At 31.7% G+C, this 23253-nt stretch overlaps 1 protein-coding gene across 2 annotated transcripts in view; it reads right to left on the minus strand.

The window, feature by feature from the left end:
• Positions 1-23253, minus strand: part of LOC142320839 (facilitated trehalose transporter Tret1-like) — a 563915-nt gene that overhangs the window by 207318 nt on the left and 333344 nt on the right. Inside the window, exon 4 of one of the 2 annotated variants that reach the window (XM_075358815.1) lies at positions 11618-11692. In XM_075358815.1, the coding sequence (XP_075214930.1) occupies positions 11618-11650 (33 nt within the window). In that variant the 5' untranslated portion in view covers positions 11651-11692. Of the gene's footprint in view, positions 1-11617; positions 11693-23253 lie in introns of those variants that run through there. The other variant, XM_075358816.1, reaches the window with a different exon arrangement.

Raw genomic sequence — 23253 nt, forward strand, 5'->3', positions numbered from 1 at the left:
AAGCTCTACGATGACACACTGTCAACCGGACGAAATTTATTGTCGATGGTAGTATTCCATTTATTCTGCCACTCATCACTAACCACCCTCTTCAGAAAACAAACAAGATCGTTCCAACTAACGCGATTGGTAAAAAAAGGCTGCAAACAACCCTCATTTGCCGCACGATCAGCGCGCTCATTGCCTGAAATTTCAATGTGCCTGGGAATCTAGCAGAAGCTCACAGTTGTGTTACGTTGTCATTTCAGAAATAATAGACTGTATATAACAGACAACAAGGTGTCCGAAGTACAATCGTCTGCAAGGCACTCGTGTAATCCGAAGAGACAAGTACGTGTCATTATGTAGGGCTAATTGTAATTAAGGCTTTATTAATAGCACACACTGATGCGACAAAAACACTGGCGATGGTAGGAAGGCCAAACATGTATGGTCTACCACCAACCGACAAAATTATCGTGTTTAGAGCCGTCTGTATAAACTATAGCGTCAGTATTCACGTTATTTACGATATTATAATTTTTTTTTTGTAAGATAACAGAATTTATATACTTTTTTAATATTGACTAAGACTAAAGCAATAATTTACGAGATACGGCCATCAAGGGGCTTAATAACGTTGACTAACCGTAAGACCTAGAGCTAATTGTATATTTAGAAAGAAGAAAAGGCGATGAGCAAAGTGGAAAGAGGGTCCTTTCTGTCCGCTAACCAGGCTAATACAAAAAAAAAGAATACGAGGTATGTAAGAAAAGTAATGAGACTGACTTTTTACTTACCAAAGTTTGTATTTTTTTCAAACAAAAATATTATCTCCTTCAAAGTAGTTTCCTTGGGCAGCTATACACCGGGGGAGTTGTTGTTCCCACTCCTGGTAGCAGCGCTGGAAGGCTTCAGCTGGTAGGGCTTTAATTGGTCGGTCACAGTCTTTTGAATGTTCTCCAGAGTTCCAAAATGACGTCCTTTTAAAACATTTTACAATTTCGGGAAAAGTCACAAGGACTCAAATTAGGTGAATAGGGGGGTTGAGGAACCGTAGGAATGCGTTTTGTCAAAATACCCTGATGGAAATGGCCGTGAAACACGGGGCATTGTCATGATGATGCATCCACTTGTCTGCATGTCTGGTCTCACGCGAATCACTCTTTTCCTGAGCCTTTCAAGGGCACCTTTGTAAAAAACATGGTTGACGGTTTGTCCTGGAGGAACAAATTCTTTATGCACGATACCCCTACTGTCAAAAAAGTAAATCAGCATGGTTTTCATCTTTGATTTGCTGATTCGACATTTTTTTGGTCGAGGAGATGACGAAGTGTACCACTCTTCCATTTGCCCCTTTGTTTCAGGATCGTACTCAAATAACCATGATTCATCACCTGTGATCACACGATTGAAGAATTCTTGATCGTTGTCAATCCTCTCAAGAAGATCGACGCACACGTTTCTTCGATCGTCCTTCTGTTCCGTTGTGAGGTTTTTCGGCACTGATTTCGCACAAACCTTTCGCACGTCCAAATCGTCTGTCAAAATTTGATTTACGTTGAAAGTGTTTAAATTTAACTGTTCACTCATAATTTTTATTGTTAAACGACGGTCTGATCTCACAAGAACCCTCACACGCTCAACGTTTTCGTCAGATTTTGAAGATGAAGATCTCCCTGAGCGAGGTAGATCTTCAACGTGTTCTCGGCCTTCCAAAAATTATTTGTGCCAACGGAAAACTTGTGCTCTTGATAAGCAATGTTCTCCATAAGCCCGTTTCAACTTTTCAAAAGTCACACTCGCGGATTCCCCAAGTTTAATTCAAAACTTGATCGCACAACATCGCTCTAAATTCCTATGCTCCATTTTCGTAACGCGCAACAAAAACACAACTTCAGTGATGACGCTTCAAAAATAATGTGTTGGCTGAACGGAGTTGAAATTCGTACTGAGGACGTGGAAGGGATGCACAAACCGGTGTAGCACAGACCGGTAGAAACAGCGTTGCCAGATCGCTCGCAGTGTTACCAATCTCATTACTTTTCTCACACACCTCGTACATATAATAACCAGCTTCTAGTAATCAGAAATAAAAATATTAACGCTTACATTTTAGCAAGATAATAAATAAAAAAATATTAATAATGTTTTAATTAGAAGTATGTCAGATAAATTATTATATTAAATATTCGAGAATTATATAGAAAAACATTACGATCATCTGAACGATGAAATAATATCGAAACGATTGTTTACCAAGAAATTAAATTAAATACTGGATGAACTGTAACCATCTAAATATTAACTACAGATAAAATGTATGCGTCTCAGGTAGACTTAGTATCGCTAATCGCGAGAATAGAATTCCCATTAATGTTAACGATAATATTTATTCTGCCTGTAACGTAAAATTTTAGGATGATTAGTCGTCGTGCGACGATCAACATGATTTCATTTGTAACAAAATCAAATCGTACTGTTTTCCTCTTTGAAGCGCCTTAATAAAACGCTTGACTTATCATCATGAAACATTTATTATCCTTAAGTCCATTCCTGTCTAACCTATATCATCTTTTAGAGGCTTCCTTTAAAAGTCAGAACGAGTTAGTAAGATGCAAAAATTTGCTGTTAAATCATTATCTAGCGCATAAGTATGATTCATCAACTTATACTTGTGTTTATGCTTATGGCACGATCGTGCTAGAAAAAAGATATTCACTTATTCTTAAAAAAAAATAAAAAAATAAATTATCCACTTTATCATACTAAAACAACAAATCTATTTTCGTTTAAGTAGAATAGTTTGCTTTTCGAGAAACGGGATTATATTCTTTCGGTTTTAATAAATTAACAAAACATTTAAAAGATCTTTCCACCGATTTATTTAAAACTAAAATTAAAAGATTTTTTTTCAGGAAACACCTGTCGATGAATTTTTAAATAATACTAATTTTTTTTTTAAATCTGATTTTTTCCACCCCGTTCACAGCGTACATATAAATTTGTGCTCAGAATAATTTTCAGTAGCACCTTGTGAATTATTTTCTGGTAATTTATTGTATTTAATGTTTTAATTAAACACCTTAATATTATTTCATATACTACTGCATTTGTATTTAAAATTATTAATGTACACTTCAATTATATTTATTTTTGTCTTGCAATCTGTTTTTACATTTATAACCACAAACGTATTAATTATTTTATAACGACGTGATCTAAAAATTGTATTATTATGTACAGATTAGTTTAATTAATATTTATTTATTAATAACATGGAGTTATGCTGTCGATAGTATGTAGTTGTGGTTGTAACCTAGAGAAGTTTATTATAATCTATTACTTTCCTTTTATCTCTTTTTAATTCGCATTACTAAAAACATCGAATAAGAAACTTAATTCCCTTAATATTTCTTCCTTTCTAGATAATCGCCTGTTTATGTCGCAGCTCAATAATTGTGTGTGTGTGTGTGTTTTGTGATATTAATATATCTTGAGACATTTGTTAGCCTATCTATCCTTTGCACAGCGCTACTACGAATAAAATCTCTACTGCGAAAGCAAGTAGGCTAATTTCTATGATTTGTTTTATTGACCGTAAATATGCAGCGTGTTAAATAATGATTTCGTTTTGCAGAAATCCCTTACACATGTACGACACATTAAATTGCACGCACGCACACGTAAACACAGGCTGTATTAAGTGTATATATATGTGTGTGTGTGTGTGAATGTGTGTATGTTTACAGTAACTTCTGTCGCATTTGTTGGGTTTGAGAAGCCACTGCGGTTCTAGAGTAAAACCCATTAGCGTAAATCTGAACCCTCTTCCCGTTATAACTTCCAATAGATTTAACTTCTCTTTTTCTTGTTATTATTCGTGTATCTTCTCTTCAATCTTGTTTCAATATTCGTTTTTTATTCTGATTTCGTATTTATGCTAAAACGTTGTCGTTAATCGTTCATTTTTTTAAATAAGAAATTTAGTTGTAACTTATAAAATTTTCGATGCTTTGTTATAAATATTTTTTGTGTATTTTAAAACGAGAAAACGTAAGATTTTAATTTAAATTTTGTTTTAGCCCAAAAAATGTGTATCTGGAGGAAAATTCTATTATATCCTGATTATAATAGCCGTATTATGAACCTACCTACGTTTCTTATTTCTATATCCAGCATTGCGTAATGATTTCACGAATTGAAAATGAATTTTCTTTACGTTTTCAGGTACGAGGAGTATGAAGTTAGTATTCAATTGTAAACCTTTATATATATATATATATATATATATATATATAGAGGCCTATATATAAAATTTTGTCGATCGAAAATTTCCAAAACTACTTGATAATTTCATTTAAATTTAGATATGCTGAGATTATAGATATCTTATGTTACAGATATGCTGATAAGCAGATATTACATAGCCTTACAGCACGCTCTAAACACATTACATTTCAATATTCTCCATTCTGGAACCGATCGATTCCAAGGTATTCTTACTTTTAAATCCCGATAGTAAAATTAAACTAAAAACTTCAACTTCAAAAAGTAATGAAAAAATAATCATTCTTTAATTTAATTTAAATGAGCGCTTCAGAACCACAAACAACAATAATAAAAGCCGGTCTATTACGATGCTGCTCGCACAAAACGTACTAATAATATTAGCGTTTTACGGTTGAAGAACTTTCATTAATTCTCTTTTAAGTGTTATTTTCAACATATTATGATTTTTCGGGGCTTCCGTAAATGTTTTTCAAATGTGTGTATCGTCAGATGGTTTTATCTTCCCAGCACCTACACAAGATCTGAACATTCCAACTAGGAGATGTTCTCAGTTAACAGGTTTAGGATAATTGGCCGCTTCATTCCCCTTCACCCTTCCTCCATAAACATAAAAATTACCTATTAATGTTTCGTAAGCAAACCGGATAAAAATATATAATAGAGATTAATATAAATTATCAACACACTCTGACAAATAAACGACAGAGGGCTGGTAGGTCGATGGCCGCTAAAAGGATTTTTAAATATTTAAATAAGTAAGTAAATATTTTTTAAATCTTTACCTTTTTTAAAAATAAATTTACGAATTTCTGTCTAGTTCGAACAAGAAGTTAGTTTAATTTCAAAGGAAATGTGATATTCCTGAATCGTAAAATTTCCATTTAATCCAGGTGTTTTTCCGCAGTCAAATGAATAAAAGTTAGTAACTGATGTGTAATTTTTACTTACCGGTTTTAGTATTTGCAAAAAATCAGTTGAATAAACGATTACTAAAACCGCATAGTAATACTAAAAGAATTTAGTACCGGCCGGAGAAATCTTTGTATTGCTAATGTTAGTTGTTACTAAGTTGTAACGCACATAACCTTGCAAATAAACGCGTTTTAACACGTTTGTTTTGTGTCTAGAGTGCAACTGATGTATCTACCTATTCTATTACAATTATGAATTTGCGTCAGATAATACGCGCACCAAATATGTCGGTAAGCAGCGATGAAGATGAATCAGGAAAAGTAATCGATAGTAAGTCAAAATTGAGTTCTGTATCGGCCGGAAAGAAAAAGGCTTGGAAAACTATAATTCAGGAGTATTCACAAACGTCAGGAAAAATGGTTAATGTCAGTCGGTTATCTAAGCTACTAAACATCATGAAGACAGCCGTTAAAAAAGCAAACTGATTTCAAAGAACAGGAAATAAACAGGTAAAAATTAAAACGGCGGGAGAAAGGTTTCCTTGAAATAACGAATGAAAAGGAGAATCCTGTATTCGCCAAAATTCGTGGTGGTTTAGCAGTAGGCAGGAAGGTACATAACTAACTTATCTGTAACAACACAGACAGACGCTGACTACGTTCACAGAGAAGAACTCCTTAGCCGAGAGAAAAGAACAAACTTCCCCAAAAAAATTATCAATGCCAAAAAAGTGTTCGAAAATTATGAAAACGATGAAACTATAGAATTATCTATATCCCGATTGCAGCTTATAGCTCTGTTACAACAAATAGAGTCGAATAAAATGCAAATAGAAAGGGAGCAATTAATGAGCTCAAATGTGAAAATTATTCCCTCTCTTTGCGATCAGTCGAATCAAACTATCGAAGAGTTGGACGATATTTTAGTTTTTTTCTCCTTTAGTTGAAATAAATTACATCCTAAAACCTTTTTCCTTTCTCAAAAAAATAAATAAATAAAATAAATTAAAAATATTTAACCCGTTGTTGCATACGCGCATGCGGGTGCACGTACATTCAGTACGCTGTACTTACACCTACATTCACTGTAAGTTCATACGCACACACTAAAGCGGCTACTTAGATATTATTATTATTATTATTGTGTAATTTTAAAATTTTTTGTTATTTATTTTGATGTATTTTTATTAAATCTTTAAATGAATTTTCGGGGAAGGAAAAGGACATAAATGAAAAGTACGAATTTACAAAATATAAAAAATCTATCCAGTTATTTGCTTTAGCAATAAGTTTGTCCATAACAGCGTTAATACTGTAGAAAGATGGACACCAGAGTCCTGTACAATCCCGCTTTAAAAACCTAAGACCCCAAGGAATCTTAAAAAAATGTCCACTTTTTTCCTACACGACCTACTAATGTTTATGGCTTTTCTTGGGATGTAATTTTTCCTCTCACGAAATGGTATAAACATCTCCGTGGCTATGACTGACTTAAAATTAGTCTGCTCTTCATCAGACTTAAAAAACTGGTAGTTATTATTATGCTCATGTGATAATTATTAGCATTTATTCAAAAAAAAATTATTAGCGGTTACTAAACCTCGAGAAAAATCTAATAAGTTCTACGGTTAGTTAGTAGTTCACCTTTTATTCAAGTAGTTAAAAACAGCTTAGTAATAGTAACTAGTAAATTTTTTTCACTTTACCACCGGTGTAATTTTGGATTTTTTCTTTACTTAGAAGCCCTCTTTTTTTATTTTAATTCATAGTAACTCATAATAGACTTCAAACACCATTAAATGTCATTATCTGACTTTATGTAAGTTTTAAGGTGACATTTCTGAAATTATAATTTAATGGACATAAAATGTGAATAGCACGGTAAAACGGTCATTCAAATCCACTTAAAATTAGCACTACATCAAATTTTTATTACACACAGAACAACGTAGCACCGAATAATAACATCTAATCGATGAGGGCATTAAGCTGGGTATATGCCGATGATCTTTTTCCGTACAGGAAAATTTATGTTGGGTTTTAAATCATCGATACATTAGTTTAATAAAAGAATTATATTTCTGTTAAATTTAACGTTTTTTATTTTTGTTTTGTGCGAGTAGAGAAAAAATGGTAAAAGAAACTTTTATATTTTATAATTATTGATACCATAATAATTAATATCAGTTGATTATTTTAAGTGATTAGTCGTTCATTCAGTAAGGAATTTATGTTAATGTTGTAATCGTCTCTGGCCTTACAACTGTTAATAACTTAATTTAATTGGAGAGGCTGCATTTATATTAGATCAAAATAATTAAGTTGCATAAGCTTTGCTTATTAGTACAGAGACAATTAATATATGCTATTAATACATAATCACAGAGCGATTAAATATATATACGATTACGAAATTATAAGGAAAATATAAGAATTATTGCTCAATAATGGCGAGCAAGGTGAGAAAATAAACATATCGTGTCATGGACATGACACGATATTCGAGACGTTATAAGAAAAAATTGTTGAAGTTTGACGCAGGCAGTGATGTTCGTACCGTGTAAGGCAATAAAAGAAGATCGTGTTTGATATGACTGATAATATCGGAAGAGAGTTTTTAAAGCGATAAAATAATAAAATAAAAAATCAATAGATGTCTGTTGACGCTTCAAAAAAATACAGAAGAGTTTTATTTATATTGCATATAAGAATATTTATTAATATTAATAATTTATCAAATTTGTTGTAAAGTATAAGTTTTTTTTAACACTTACCGCATTTATTCGAGTACCCCCCATCGGGATACTAGTCCATCCGACCTGATTCCTGTGTTCTGACAATAACTCCATTTACCTGTACGGTAGGAAGAGTTTTTCTTTTAAAAACAATGTACGGAGGTAATCCATCAGAAGTAATGCAAAGCATAACGCTACATCTTTGTTTTTCATTACCACCACCAGTGCGAATCGTAACACTTTTTTCACCTTTTTTGTTTACGGTTTTGTCAAATGGCATTTCAAAATATACGGGGGTTTAATCAGCGTTTCCTATTTGAGAAGGCAAATAGCCTTTATCTTTTCTAAGATTTATTATGTATTTGTGAAAATGTAATATTTTTTGTTCATAAGCGCCTGGAAGTAGTTGAGAAACGGTCGTCTTTCGTCTTATTGACAAATCATTTCGTGCAAAAAATCGTGTTATCCATCCAAGGCTTGCTTTAAAATCAACTTTATTTAACGACTTAGCGATTTCACGAGCATATGACTGACACATTTCTGTCGTGACGGCATAACCGCATTTCCTATTTTCCATAACAAAGTCGTACAATTTTTTTTCTATGTCTGTGTATTTTGGTTTTAAGCCACGAAACGCCCTTTTATTACCAGCGCCTTTCACCAGAAGTTGTTTCTTCTTACGCCAGTCTCGAATGCAGCTTTCATCTACGTCAAATTTTCTTCCTTCCGCCCGATTTCCAATTTTTTCAGCCTCTTCTATAACGCGCAGTTTTTCATTTACCGTAAAAGATCGTAGACGCTGTCCTTTTGTACTCATTTTAATGCCGTAATTAAAATAAATCAGCGTATTAAACTTTAAAAGATACACTAAACAGATAAAATGCACATAACCGTCCACATATACAAACAGTACAATGACTATGGCGAATAGACAAGACGACGATGGGTAACTGATACTGTAACTGTAGTGTCATTAGAACCGGATGCAGCCTACACGGAATGAATCAGTTTTATAAAAAATCGCAACTTCGTTCCTATCGATAATCTGAATCTAATAATTAAGGATGTATTCTGTATAAGCGGCATCCGGTATTCATAAAAGCCTAATATAACTATATTTATGTGATTAAATTTAGGTACTTCTAAGAAAACGTTTACTTTACATAAATTATCCTGGCTAAAGGCTATATTTCAAGTAAGCCCCGCACTCCTATTTTTTCTCTCCAATTCAAGAAAAAAGTGCGGGGGTACTCGAATAAATACGGTAATTAAGATCGCTCAAAACTACATTACGATTGGTTTATAGAACAGCGTATTGTATTTCTTGAATTTGTAGTCGTTATTCCTTTCACATTCATCGGTCGGTAGAGAAGGGAACTGTCTCTTGAATATTTTTTCGTGATCGGTAGCGATTTTAATCAGCCACAAAAAAAGTACGCTGTGATCATCTAAAATAATGTAACTATAATTTTCATAATATTTTAGTCTTTTGAATTATTAGTAGAATGGTGTTTTAATGATCGATAACTACCTCTTGTACAGTGTTCATCATATTTTTATCGATCGGTTACTACAGAAGATGTACGATAAAACCTTAACGAGATTAATTAAAATTTAAATCTTCTGGGATTATGAATAGACCGCTATTATTTAGATTATGTTGATTATTGTAACATTTTCTTAAGAAAGATGGAAATCTGATATTGATATTTTTCGATAATTTATGTGCTTAAACGTGAGTATATTGGAGGTCGAACAGATCAATTTTAAAGATGTATTTCACTAAAAACGTAAAAAATCAATCAACGATGTATCCTTTTCATAAGAAAATTTTTTTCGTGAAACTCAAGGAGATAAACTCAGCAGATAAGAAGAAAAGTGAGGAGAAGTGGTTCGATGTTACGTACTTACTTTCTGTACTAGTATTATCAGAAATCACTTGTAACGGCCTTTGTAAATCCAGCTTAAATCGATCGGCTAATGCATAATACATCCTCTATTGTTTTCTTATAGTCTTATAGAGAAGCTCTTCTAGAATTATTAGAAAAAAAAATATCAAAAAAAAATTCTTCTCAGTTTTTGTTTTGTATTATATTATACATTTTTTATAAATAATTCATATATATTAAATAAAATTATGCTTTTTTTTACATTAAATGCAGACAAAGCTTTTTAAAAGTCGGTAAATTTTTATTACTTCTGTTTTCTTAATTCTACGTCTCAGACATTTCAGTTAATTTTTAATAGTGCACTGTATTAACATCGTGTCCGGGCGCTGATAACGACACTTCGTTGTGCGTCCGGAAGAAAATAACAATTGACTAATTACAGACATATTTTTACTTATCGTATTTTCTACCTAATTATTAGTATTAATTTACTAATACTAATATTAGCAGTACTTATTTTGTCGTACTAAAAATGATTCATTCCGAAATGAATCGATTTAACATTTAACCGGAAAATAATTTAAAAAACAATAATTAAATCTATTTTGTGAATATAAAAATCTGTTAAGTTATGAACTAACTTTACGACAGCACTGATCTAGAATAAGATTAATTACAAAAACTTTTAAACCCGAGCTTACAATTTACTTAGTATATCTAAGCAAACAAAATCTAAATAGATCGTAGCCTACATCAATTTCTGTATTTCCAAGTTTCTTTTTAAAGTTTGAAAAGTAGTACAAAGGTTTTATATATATTTTAACGTAATATAATTTTAATTGGGTTCGGTAGGATAATGTTATAGGCTTATAAACTTCACCTATATTTCTTAAAGTAATCTAAGGTTGATATTCAAGTTTCCGACGTCGGTTAAGAATTTAGATTTATAATATATTACCGCATTTATAATATTATTTATTACCGTGTCAATGTTTAACGTAATTTATTTCCGATTAATATTCTTTGAAAGTTGATTTTGTTAATTTAAATGAACTCAAAATTTTAATTTATCTTCACAAAATTTAAACACCATCGTGTAACATTTTTTAAAAAGTTATCACGATCGATGTACTTTTAATTGTATTAAAGTGATAAATTAGTATTTAATATTGTTAATAAGACTCATTAGTATACGAGTATACTGTGTTAATTTATCGTCACAATCGGGGGACCTCAACTCTTAATAATATTAATGCTAAATGGTAATTTTTTTCGAGTAGGAATTTTTATTCGATAAAATTTTAAATATTAATAATTCAGCATAAAAGATTATTAAAAACTATCTTGTTACACGTTCTTCGTATTAGGTTATTTCTCTTTCAACAGATTTTTCTTCATTTTTGAGCGTCGTGGTCGGCTAGTAAGCGAAGATTGGAACTAACAAAAAAATTGTTATATTCATACTATCGACATTATTATTCTCATATTGTTATATGTCTGATTATGCATTTCAATTTTCTGATTTACATTACCATCCTCATCGCGAACTTTAAACTAGGTACTGTTAACTTAAAAAAATACTAAATAAAATTTAAAAAAATAATAGGTAAGTATCTTTTTGATCGTCGGTTGAATTAATTGTGCTTTCTGAAGAATGAACCCGAGTCGACGGCAAGATTAACACCGAATTACACCATGTGATCTTCAGTAAGGTAATAATATTTAATAACGAGAAAATAAAAGTCAATAATTTTATTTGATAAAACAATAGAATCGTTATTAAAAAAATTTAAATATAATTTATTTTTACCAGTAACCGTGTATGGTGAGGAGCGGCCAACATTTTGAGTCGATTTTGAAGCAACTGTGTTTGGATTTTTTACGTCTGAAACATAAATAACAAATAAATGTTGTAAATAAATTATAATCTATAGTGAAAGTAACATTTTCATTTATTAGTTAAATTTATATCTAGGCTATTTATAATTTATTCGCTAACCCCTTTACTATTTAAATATTAAATCGGATTACAGTTCGCATATAAAATAATAATCTAAGAAAGGTTGTAACAAATGCCGGTAGCCGTAACAAGATCGTAGTGGACGATCTGATCGAGATATACGTAACTAGCGACTCCTTTTTTACGAGTGCACAAAAATGACATATCCAAGAATAATAAGCATCCCGTCCCGGCCACATTCCAGAAAACCGGAAAGGTGGTTCCGCGTTGCTAGCTTGCCGGTGACACTTTAATTACGATCCCCGCAATATCTGGCTGTATAATGAACATTTTTACTCTCAGAATAAGCGACTCGTATCTCAAACCGTTTTGTCATAAGAGATCGGAAAAATAGCGTATAGCAAACCGATTAATATACGTTTTCCTTTCGAATATAAAACGATTCGTTATATAAAATACCTCGACACAGGAGAGAAAAAATATAATGTAAGGAATATTACAGAAATTTACGGCATGTATTCTTAAATAAGGACATTTCAACTCGTTGAATTTTAAAACGTAACAGAAGCTTGAGGATTTAAGAATGACATTAAAACTGATGATATCAGTTACATAAATTCGTGCTTGTAAGGGATTCAACCGCGTACAATTTACGGTTAATTATTTTTGTTGAAGTAATAATTTAAGAGTCGCATAAGACGTTTCATTAACAAACTTTTCGTTGAAATATCGGTTTTACAATTTTAATGGCGCTTCTAATGAGTCGCAAACCCATAAAATTGGCAATTAAATTTATTAATAGCTTCATCTTAAATACGACTCGTAAAACAAAACAATCGACTGTAAATGGTTTTTATATTATTTATTTAGCGGGGGGGGGGGGGAAATAGGTACCATAGTTATTTGAAAATCATGGAACTATTTACTATTTTAATTTCAGCTAAAATGTTTCGGTCACGATGTTCCTTGAGCAAACCTTAAAAATTTTATTTTGTCCCCGGACTGTTACACAGTTCTTTAATCGCATCTTTCACGTACAAAATTAAAAAGCAACGGGAATAGGCTACATTATTTTATCGCTTCTGTTTTTTTCATCTTACCTCTCTCTTTTTCTTTCTCACCTTTTACTCTTTTTATAGTTATTACTTTCAGAGTTTAGAAGACGTAGATGCGCATAGGGGATGTAAAGCAGTACTGGGACTGCTAATCGAATAGTAGAGGGGATGGTGTATCAGATAGCAAGAAACCAATCACCGGCTCGACAATCCATTCTCACCCTCCCCGACGTCTGAACTTTACAAAATTTGACTAGAAATACCTCATTCGTATACAAATTACAAGCATTTAGAAGCAAAACGTATCGAGGTACTTTACAAAATTTGACTAGAAATACCTCATTCGTATACAAATTACAAGCATTTAGAAGCAAAACGTATGAGGTACTTTACAAAATTTGACTAGAAATACCTCATTCGTATACAAATTACAAGCATTTAGAAGCAAAACGTATGAGGTACTTTACAAAATTTGACTAGAAATACCTCATTCGTATACAAATTACAAGCATTTAGAAGCAAAACGTATGAGGTACTTTACAAAATTTGACTAGAAATACCTCATTCGTATACAAGTTACAAGCATTTAGAAGCAAAACGTATGAGGTACTTTACAAAATTTGACTAGAAATACCTCCTTCGTATACAAATTACAAGCATTTAGAAGCAAAACGTATGAGGTACTATTTCTGGACGGAAGGGTTCGATTAATTTATTATTTTATGGTTCTCGGTTCTTCTTATGGTTGACACATATAAAACATATAAGGTATAAATTCTTCAAACGATTAAGGAATCAGAATCGCTTTCTCTGAGAGTGATGATATCCACTGAACAACTACTGCCAACAGTGAATGAAGTACAGGTGACATAGAGCCGAACAATTTCTGCGTTTCATTGATCAGGTACGCAAATCTGCAACAGTATATTTAGCTTTGTGAAGAACGATAAAAAAAAGACATATTTTTTTATTTTCCTTAATATGCCTTGCACGGGATGGTTGTTGTCTTGAGAAAGGCTATACCGATTTCAGAAGCGACTTCCATTTCTTAAGAGGTCGCATGGAATCCTATTGATTACGTCATTAACACATATAATTTCTCATTTTTCTCATTATAATCCTGAACATTTTATCAAACTGATATATAAGCTCTATAAACGGCCATCTAAAGTAGCTTTAGCTTTGTTCTGGAGTTAATGTGACGGCTATCGTTTTTTACAGTTTCCTATGCGTTTTATGAAACCGAATTAGTATAATGCACTTTAATATTTGCACTTTAAAACGTAATCGTAATATTTTTAAAAAGATCTTTTTACAAGAGATTAATTTTCTTGACGCAAGATGGTCGTACATTAACGGTTTGCTAAAATGACTTTTGGTGAAAGGCTAACGTGTTCAGTTTGATAAACGTGTGAATTTCGAAAATGAATCATAACCGATAAAAAGCATACTCATAATATTGAGATTATGATATCAGATTGTACCGACTACGGTGACAAATAAGTCTGGAGAATAGAAAATAATTTAAATCCATAGTGCTTTCCATTAATAATTAGACATTTTTAAACAATATATAGTGAATTCAAAATATTTTGAAACTTAAAAAACATTAACCTCGCTATAAGTATATCTTTTTTACTTTCCCGTCTAGATAGCGCTATAACTCTACAAGGGAAAGTAATGTAATCGGTTCAATTTGGTCATATACGGTTTTCACGGGATTTTGACGTTTTTGTACCTAAGGAACCCAAAAACGGGATGGAAATTTTCCGGATGTTAATGTTCCTATGTACGTGCGCGTGTCTCTAAATCACCTTATATCTCCTTAACTACTGGACCGATATTGACCAAACTCGGTCAGCATACTTCTATATATGGGGTATTGATGGCATTATTTTTTTTAACTTAAAAGTTCAAGGAGGTGAGGCTGTAGAGCAACCTCAGCTTCTCGAGATTTCGCATAATTAAGATCATATTTTTCTTAGACACATTTGTTAACGATTAAAAATAACAATATTTGCTAGAAAAGGTACAAAATTGCACCCCCACCCCCCAAAAATGGTGTATTCGTCTGCCATGTTGTGACGTCACAGGTGAACGGTAGAATTAAAAAATTGAATATTTAAAGTGTAAAAAAGTAACTCGGTCAGGCCGGGTCTAGAACTCGATCGCCCGGGCGATTCGGTACCTGGTGCGTTAAACCTCGAAGCTACACTGGTCTGCTGACCGTTCAAACGAAATTTGTTCTATGTACGTTGTGAAATTATATTAGCGCCGACCGTCGCCGCTAGTACCGTCACACCTGCGCGATATAAATATGGCGTGCCCGCGCGTTCTAGTAAGAACCATTAAACGCTGCTGTATGTAGCCGCATGACAGGAAATTTGTATAACTGTGTTGTCAGCTCTTATTATAGGTATACTTATTCTAAAAATCTATCGGTCAAAGAGTTAATGAAAATTTTAATTTTATTAAATTTAAAAAAGGACAGATAATGATGAAATATAGAGGGAGAACTTTTTGACCGATGAGAAATGAAATGAGAATTTTAATTGTACAGTAAGTGGAAATATTACCAACTTTACTTGACTTTTGAATTATCTCCCCCCCTTTCTTTTGGTATGGAAAAGACGAGAATTTTAATAACTTCACATATTAACTTTTTGTAATTTTCTTTCCACATAGTTCGTAAATGTCTGTGTCTCCTAGCTATAATTTACTTTTATTTCACTATTATTCTGTTTATTTACTTTTATTTTCTGCGGCTTACGCAAAAGGATTATTGCAAAATAATTCTTTGTTTCTAATACTCTTATTTTTTTTTAATAATTCTGTCAGTATAATGTGTGTGTGTGTGTGTGTGTGTTTGTGTGTGGCGCGGCGGGGCGTTTATGTGTATAGGTATTGCTTACGATTAAACAGATACCAAAACCATGTGTATTTCAATCTGTATACGTATATATATATTATATTTTGATGTTCCACGTATTTACATTTATATTGGAATTTGGTTGATCGCATAAAATTTGCGTGGCCTAATACAGAGTAAAAGCTTGTCTGTTTTGATAAAATTGCTTTACTAAACTGATTACAAAATCTCGACAAGAATTTATTGGCATTATAAATAGCTAATATAAACAGAAAATATTTGGATAATTTTCAACTTCAATTAATAGTATTATACACGCCTTTAATATGCTACACATTCAACAGTCTGCGAATTTGCATTATTCATATGATACGTACGGAGCAATTTTCTACGTGCAGACACACACACACACATATGTATATATATATATATATATATATATATATATATATATATATATATATATATAAATGCTTGAATATTATATAAATATGAGAAATTTAGATTTACTTTATTTCCTTTTTTTAATGATGTTGGACAACCTTTATGGAATGACATAAAATTTAAATTTATACTCAAAACCAAGAAATATAATTATTACCCCATATAAACATAAAATTGTTAAGGATTCAGTGCCAAATCATTAATGTATTACATGTATGTATGTATGTATTACAAAATACATTAAGTATTTTCTAACGGTAATTTTGGTACTTTTGGATATTCTAAGCGTAAGGTATTTTAAGCGATTTATTTTTGATTATTTATTTACGGTTTGTTTCGATTGTGTAACTCTAATATGATTGCACTTTAAGAAGCGATAACAAATAATTCATTTCTACTAATAGGGAAACGACGGACAGATAAGTCGACAATTAGAATAAAATAAAATAAAAAAGAAGAGGAGGTTACGGTAGCGCCGCCATTTTCTACACTCTAAAAAGCTGAAATTTTTTGAAACTCGTCAAGTAATGTATCGATTTAAAATCCATGAAAAACAAATTTCAAACTTATTTGTTATTAATAACACGTATGAAAAACAATATTGTAAAAATCAAATATATGAATTATATTAATTATGAATCGAATAACAAACTAATCGTAATAGATATTTAAAGAACAAGAATAATAATTTGCCGATCTCCATGGCGGAATGGTAGCGTCTTGGCCTTTCAACCGGAAGTCCCGGGTTCAAATCCCGGTCAAGCTTGGCATTTTTCATACGCTATAAAATTTCTTTCCACATCATATACCACGCACAAATTCTTCAATCATATGCGGTGATATCATCAAGCCCCCACACAAAAAAAAAATGTGGATGGGGCTCTAAGTATCGTTGGCCCTAAATATAGGAGCATTCTTATTTGCAGTCACGCGTACAGTGCTTTCCAGGCGTTGGAAAACCTTTATTCCGGATATCCTGTCGTCGTTAATATAAAATCGCTGAGTTAGATAAACGAAACAGGGGGGTAGGTTTTTGCTGGATCCCTAGCCACGTTGGAATTCTAGGTAACGAGAGGGCAGATTCTGCTGCGAAAGAAGCGTGTATTCAACCTCCTTTCACCACCCGAGTTACTATCTTTGATTTTATCAATCATATAAAACAATCTACGAGGTGGCAAAGTGGCTGGACGGCTGCCGTCGATAATAAACTTCGAAGGATTAAAGATTCAGTGTTGCCGTGGGGCTCCTCTTGCAGGAACTCTCGTCGTGAGGAAGTATTCCTCTGCCGGTTACGGTTGGGGCATACGAGGATCACGCACGAATATCTGATGTCAGGAGGAGACCCACCCCTGTGCACACGATGCAACTGCCGCATGACTGTGCACCACATTCTCGTGGAATGCATATGTTATGCGGCGTTGCGTCGTCAGTTTAATATACCCAGCAACATTCGTGATATCTTGTGCAATGATGGCGGGATTTTGGAACGGATGTTTCTCTTTTTACATGGTACTGGGTTACTGCAAAGGATTTAATATACTCATATATGTTTTTCTGTAAGGAGAGTTTTTTTAGTAATTTTAACCTTTATTTTCGATTTGATTTTTTAGTTCTATGTGTTTAATTTTACTATCCGGGGAGGGGAGTTTTGCACAACCCATCGGAGTTGGGTAAGTTTTTATGCTTTCTTTATCTATTATTTTAGCTTTTATATTATATCAACTTTGTCTGTGGTATTAGTTTTGGGTTTTGTTTTGCTTGCTTGGCTTGTTTTAGTAAATTTTTATTGTATGGTTAATATTACATTTACACCCTGTGTGGTTTATTATTTTGAAGTTATTTTACCCTTTTAATTTTTTTTTTTTGTTGGTGGGCGAAAAACGCCTGGGCGTTATCATCGCCCGGTAGTTATTGTTAAAAGGGTATCCATAACTACCGGGCGATGATAACGCCCAGGCGTTTTTCGCCCATAAACAAAAAAAAAAACAGTTCGAATATGATATCAAATGCGGTGCAGACGTGTTTACCTGAGGACCGGTTTGCAATAAGCTCGTACGTATTTTTCCTATTTGAGATCGCATCTGAAAGTTAAAAGTTTTAATAAAATTATTATTGTTTCATGTTTTTAGGTTAATTTTATTATTATTATTATTATTATTATTATTATTATTTATATTTAAATGTTTGCTTTCTTCTTTTGTCTGTTTTGTTTTTAGTGTTTACAGTTTAGTGTATCTTTTTCCCAAAATAGAATTGTTTAATATCTTTTAATTTTATTTAATACTGTATTTATTTCTGTAGAAAATTAAAAGAAAATATCGTCTAACTTGAAGGTCTCTGACCTGATGGAGATAATTTTATCATTAATTTGTTAAAATTATAGTTAAAAAAACTCAAATATCGCGATACTAAAACTAAATGTATAGACTAAATTAACTGTTAGTCAGCTAATTAATCGACTGTAAAACACTTGTTTAAAATAAAAACTCTTATTTTAATATTGTTTTTATTTTTTACTAGAAAAAAGGCGGGCCACAGCCCGCCGTGAAAATGTCGCGTGATTTATATTTCATTAGACATGATTTTGTTAAATGTTTTTGCCGATTGTAACTAAATACCGTTCACAAATTAAGCGTATTAACGAGTATAAACTTTTACCAGAAAAGCTTTAAAATCTCTAACATTTTTAGCCGTTTCTTCAGTTAAAATTTTTTAACACAGCAACTCTAACCTCAATGTTTTCTTTTTTTATCCCCGAAACACAAATATAATTTTACGTAAACGGTTCGTATACAGGAGTATAATTGTTCGAACGAATGAATCCTTCCACTGCGCGGAGCGCTCGGCGCACCACGTGGTCGCTCTGCGCCAATAACAGCTAAAATAAAAATGCGGGCGCATACATCAAACAAACAAATAAACCCGTACACCATCTTTTTTTTTGGGGAAAGATTAGTAATTTAATTATTATTGCCAAAAAGTAGAATAATTGACCCGTAAACTCTTTTGTTCCTTAAGTCTCCTGAACCGGCTTCAAAATTGTAAAGAGCTTTTCAACCTGTATAAAATAAAATTTCTAGTACGCCTATTTAGCTTATTTAATATTATTGAAGATAAATTCGAACCGATTTGAACATAAAATTTACAAATAACTATTAACAGATATTACAATCGCTCATTTATAATATTACAATATCATTATATCCTTCATCACATGTGCGAATAAATCTACTTGCAGGTATTGTGCGATACTGACCACTATGACCGACACAATCCTACCTTAGAAAATGGATCTTGAAATTAATAAAGTCCTTAAAAATAGGATAAAGTATCTTATAAGTAGTACGCGTGTATTTAATATAAATAAGGTTTTTTTTTAATTTGATATAGTTCTGTTTTTTATTAATAAAATATCTTAGGAATAAATTTAATTTGAAGAAAATTTAAATAATACAGCAATCACTTATTTGATCTCATTTATATGAAAAATAACTTATGTTACCTGGAATAATGTTTAATAAAAAATAAAAACACACAAACCTAAAAGATGCATGTATCATTTAAGAATAGACCATTACTTTAAAATTTATTTGATAAAAATTTAAAAATGTTTTCAAAGTTGTTCACATAAATAAACCTGTTATATTAGTACCTTAAAAATAGATAATAAAAAAGACAATTTTATTTTCTAAAAGTTTCACTCGTCTGGAGAATAACCGATAATTTTGCGTTCAAATGATATATTAATGCAAACAGAACAGTATAACATTTAATTTATTTAAAAACTTAAAAAATATGTCTTCTCTAACTAAAAAGACACTCGGTCTGATTTGAGATTAAAATTGATTTATTAGAAAAACTAATTATCGTTAAATTAATTTTTCATTAATTATACGTTAAGTGAAATTTTAATTGAACAATCCGAGCTAAATTTTGTTTTAATTTTTTTAAATTTGTATAACTATATTAAAACTAATACTGAATTTTTTTTTAGCTGAAAAAAATATTCGTATTATATTAATTTTACTTGAGGATATATGTATATTATTTTAAAGTATAATCTAATCGGTTTTTTAAAAAAAATTAGAGTTCAAATACAGAGATAGAAGAACAATTGCTAACATTTTCAGGAACCAAACGGCAACAGTAATAATTGAAGAACATAAGAAAGAAGCCGTAATAAGAAAGGGAGTCCGACAAGGATGTTCCCTATCTCCGTTACTTTTTAATCTTTACATGGAACTAGCAGTTAATGATGTTAAAGAACAATTTAGATTCGGAGTAACATTACAAGGTGAAAAGATAAAGATGCTACGATTTGCTGATGATATAGTAATTCTAGCCGAGAGTAAGAAGGATTTAGAAGAAACAATGAACGGCATATATGAAGTCCTACGCAAGAACTATCGCGTGAAAATAAACAAGAACAAAACAAAAGTAATGAAATGTAGTAGAAATAACAAAGATGGACCGCTGAATGTAAAAATGGGAGGAGAAAAGATTATGGAGGTAGAAGAATTTTGTTATTTGGGAAGTAGAATTACTAAAGATGGACGAAGCAGGAGCGATATAAAATGCCGAATAGCACAAGCGAAACGAACCTTCAGTAAGAAATATAATTTATTTACATCAAAAATTAATTTAAATGTCAGGAAAAGATTTTTGAAAGTATATGTTTGGAGTGTCGCTTTATATGGAAGTGAAACTTGGACGATCGGAGTATCTGAGAAGAAAAGATTAGAAGCTTTTGAAATGCGGTGCTATAGGAGAAGGTTAAAAATCAGACGGGTGGATAAAGTGACAAATGAAGAGGTATTGCGGCAAATAGATGAAGAAAGAAGCGTTTGGAAAAATATAGTTAAAAGAAGAGACAGACTTATAGGCCACATACTAAGGCATCCTGGAATAGTTGCTTTAATATTGGAAGGACAGGTAGAAGGAAAAAATTGTGTAGGCAGGCCACGTTTGGAATATGTAAAACAAATTGTTAGGGATGTAGGATGTAGAGGGTATACTGAAATGAAACGACTAGCACTAGATAGGGAATCTTGGAGAGCTGCTTCAAACCAGCTAATGACTGAAGACAAAAAAAAAATCGGTTTTTAAATTAATACAAAATATATTACTGAATACAAAAGAAATTTAACTGATTTCATTAAACCGTTTATTTTGATAGCCAAAAGTTAATTTGTTAAGAAGTTTTATTTTCAATTGAATTTATTACATCGGATAAAAGGTGGTGACACATACGTAACGATATTGCATGGAACGCAGTTTTTCACAGAAGTTGAAACTTCTTCGATATTTTATTGTACTTTTCTAGAAATAGTGAATAACTTGTTTTTTAAAGGTAACATTTTTTTTCTTATCACTACAGGATGGCGGAATCGGTTAAGAACGTAATGAAAATAAATTAATCGATTACTTTAGAACCCGATTATTTTTTTTAGTACTAACAAGGCTAGGTAGCCGCAAAAGTTTTTGAAAATATTTATTAACTTTTATTTCAAAATACCTCACAAGCAGCAGGAAATTTTCTAGGAAAATTATCAAAGCCGATAAAATTTTAAAAACTGTCATGGAGGGCCTCCGTTCGTTTTATATATATTTTACTCACCAAGGATCCATTTTAGAAAAGGTCTCAGAGGATAAGGTTCAAAGTAAGTAGAAACAACTTTCAGCTTTTGATTTAGAACACTTTCCGTAAAAAATTCTTCGGAATATTGACAGGTAGTTCCCAGATAATAGGCAATAATAAAAAAAAATGTATGTCATGTACTTCAGCAGTTAATCCAGCCGAATTTATGTTAAATGATAAATTTTTATCTCAACGGCTTAAGTTCTTCATTTAAAAAGTGAAGAGGTTTTTAAATCCTTCCGCTCACTTAACTCCCGTTCAATTTAATCTAAAAACGATTTCAATTTACTTCTTTAGGATTGCTATTTCAAAATCCAACTTCGATTATAATCGGTTAAACGAATCATTTAAAATTACATTTTCAAATTTCATTAAACAGGGATTCAAACTGCATTTACAATCTAACATCTCTTCAACAAATATTTTACGATTCTGTACACCTATTCAACATATAGTCGGACAGGGAAAAACGTTTTGAACAGTTAATATTATTTTTATTTCATTACAACTTGAGTATTCTATAAAAGATTAAAACAGGTAAAGATATTTCTTGGATTTAAAATTAATATACAGTATGATTTTTTTTATCAACGCCAACTTATGTACAGGCTTTAATTGTCCTTTTACAAGTAAGAGAAAGGAAATGGAATCCCTGTAAAAGTTTTTAGAAAATTGTTTAAAAATATTTTTTTTCAAGAACATTTATTATTATTATTATTATTATTATTATTATTAATTCGCTCCGACCTCTTTGGCGTAGTGGTAGTACCTCTTCCATTTTTACTGAAAGTTTTCAATTCGATTTCTTTTCGGTTTCTACATTGCCACATCATAGATTCTCAATCATCGATATCAGTAATTGTAGTTCGCTGAAGTACCTCTCGTTGCATAAAGTATATTTATGTAATTAATTAAATAGAACCTTATTTAGTTATAACGCCTCAAAATGATTTTTTTTTTTTTTTTAATTCTTCCGAGCTATTGGTTGGTTATTTCTCTCCAACAAAACTTAGATGTATTTTTAAGTATAAAAAGTGGCCACGAGAGATTCTTCAAATTTTCTTCTTTTTAAATTTTATATGTAAGAAAAAAAATCGAAAATTCAGTTCAAAGTTTTACAACCACCGATCTTCGTGGGGAAGTAGTAGCGTCTCAGCTTTTCATCCGGAGGTCCTAGGTTCGAATCCCGGACAGCCATGGAATTTTTTCAGTTGCAATAAATTTCCATCGGGCTGATGATCGCAGCAGTTGATACCCGTAAAACTAAAAAAAGCTTTAAAATTTCGTTTCGGTACATCGGAAAAAATGTACTTTTCATCAGAGTCCGTATCGATACGTAAATATTTTTTTTTTTTAAAGATGTAATTTATGACACACCAGTTTGCTAGAGAATATGTTCATTCATTAAACATTTATTTGAAACTGAATTAAGCTGTTCTGAAATAATTTGCAAAGATAAAAGTAATAGTAGATGCTAGTA

The sequence above is a fragment of the Lycorma delicatula genome, chromosome 3 (assembly GCF_047948215.1).
Source record: "Lycorma delicatula isolate Av1 chromosome 3, ASM4794821v1, whole genome shotgun sequence".
NCBI classification, from domain to species: Eukaryota; Metazoa; Arthropoda; class Insecta; order Hemiptera; family Fulgoridae; genus Lycorma; species Lycorma delicatula.